This window comes from Bidens hawaiensis, unplaced genomic scaffold (genome assembly GCF_021521415.1).
Source record: "Bidens hawaiensis isolate Kalapana, Puna unplaced genomic scaffold, B.hawaiensis_p1.1 tig00000055_1, whole genome shotgun sequence".
NCBI classification, from domain to species: domain Eukaryota; kingdom Viridiplantae; phylum Streptophyta; class Magnoliopsida; order Asterales; family Asteraceae; genus Bidens; species Bidens hawaiensis.
In genome coordinates this window covers 3,422,392-3,423,732 of record NW_027491016.1, presented here as the reverse complement: position 1 = coordinate 3,423,732, position 1,341 = coordinate 3,422,392, and the positions used below count along the sequence as shown (strand labels likewise).

General features: G+C 37.7%; 1 protein-coding gene across 1 annotated transcript; it reads right to left on the bottom strand.

The window, feature by feature from the left end:
• Positions 1-231: 231 nt before the first annotated feature.
• Positions 232-1,123, bottom strand: LOC143529145 (uncharacterized). Its single transcript, XM_077025017.1, has one exon. The coding sequence runs from the start codon at positions 1,101-1,103 to the stop codon at positions 402-404; it is 702 nt and encodes a 233-aa protein (XP_076881132.1). The 5' UTR covers positions 1,104-1,123; the 3' UTR covers positions 232-401.
• Positions 1,124-1,341: the final 218 nt, after the last annotated feature.

Below are 1,341 nucleotides of genomic sequence, written 5' to 3'. Positions count from 1 at the left end.
CCTAACTCACTCCAAGATTCAATAATAATATTTCGAATCTGATTTGTCATAATGTTCTTATTTAATATATATAACTTGGATTAAAATATATGAATAAGTATGAAGACAAACGATACGTAAAGATTTATTAACAATATTTAAAATCTGATTTGACATTCCCAAGTTTTATTTCATATTGTTGGGTATTATTCAAGCTTCTTTCAAATTTTGTTGACTGTACAAAAATGGATCTACTCGTAAAAAAAATAAATGCATTCAACAACTATTTAACCACGCATTTACATCACAAATATTATGCACTAAAACCAACCATTTACCAAAAAAATAATTGCACAAAATTACAATCAAACAGTAAATAATTAAACTGAAAAAAATTGAAACACCACGCTACCTAATTGATCTTACCTTGTGTCTAACTTTACTTTCCTAATGGAAAAAAGAGGAGGCAGAGAGTTGCTCCGTACATTTTGCGTGCACACTGGCACGTTAACCATCGGTCGGATCTTAATTCCGGCCGATCTAGTTCTTTCCAGTACCTTTTTAGTTCTCTTCACTTGCTTCTCTTTCTTCGTCGAGTCTTCTTCAAACGAAGAAGCTGACGAAGAAGAAGAGGTTGAAGAAGACGGTGACAAGGAGGAAGCTCGTTGTTTCTTCAACCTCAGCAACTCCTTCCATAAGACCGTGCATTTTGGCGGTCTTGGCGACGGATCTTCATCAATAAACCAACTTATTCTATTCGTCTCTTCGGTTTTAGTAACATCTTTACCTTTTGTTATCTCGTTAACATTATCATTTTTCAAGCTGATTTTAGCCAGCATTTCAGTGCACTGGCTCGGCTTAAACGGTAGCAGCTTTCCTTCGAAAAATAGCTCATCAGCGGATAACATAGTCGCTGGAGCGGTTAACTTGCTAGACAAAAACTCGAACTCACTGGTTTTTGTTCTGTCTTTGTCTTTATCTTTATCTTTATCTTTTTCCTTATCGTGTGGATTAATGCAGATGAAGTTTGCATCGTCGAGGAACTCGGCGGAGAACGAGATCCGGGGGCTCGAGGCAGGCTCGGGTGATTTGGTGGTGGCTGATTGAGGTTCCGGAGAGACCATTTTTGGTGATTTTTTAAGGGTTTGTGTGTGTACTGTTGGGTTGAGTTTGTAAGGGTATATATAATAAAAGGAGAGTGAGGACAATTAGTTTACTGTGGCTGGGTGGCTAGCGGTTAATATGTAAATAATTTGGGGCTGAGAATAATAAAAGCTGGTGGTGTCTGGTGAAGCTGAAACAGGTGAGCCATGATACTATGAGAAGAGCACATGCAAACCAAAACCTAACAGGAAAAGGATC

Coding starts and splice junctions, on each gene's coding strand:
- LOC143529145 (XM_077025017.1), bottom strand. CDS start 1,103: ATGGTCTCTCCGGAACCTCAATCAGCCACCACCAAATCACCCGAGCCT.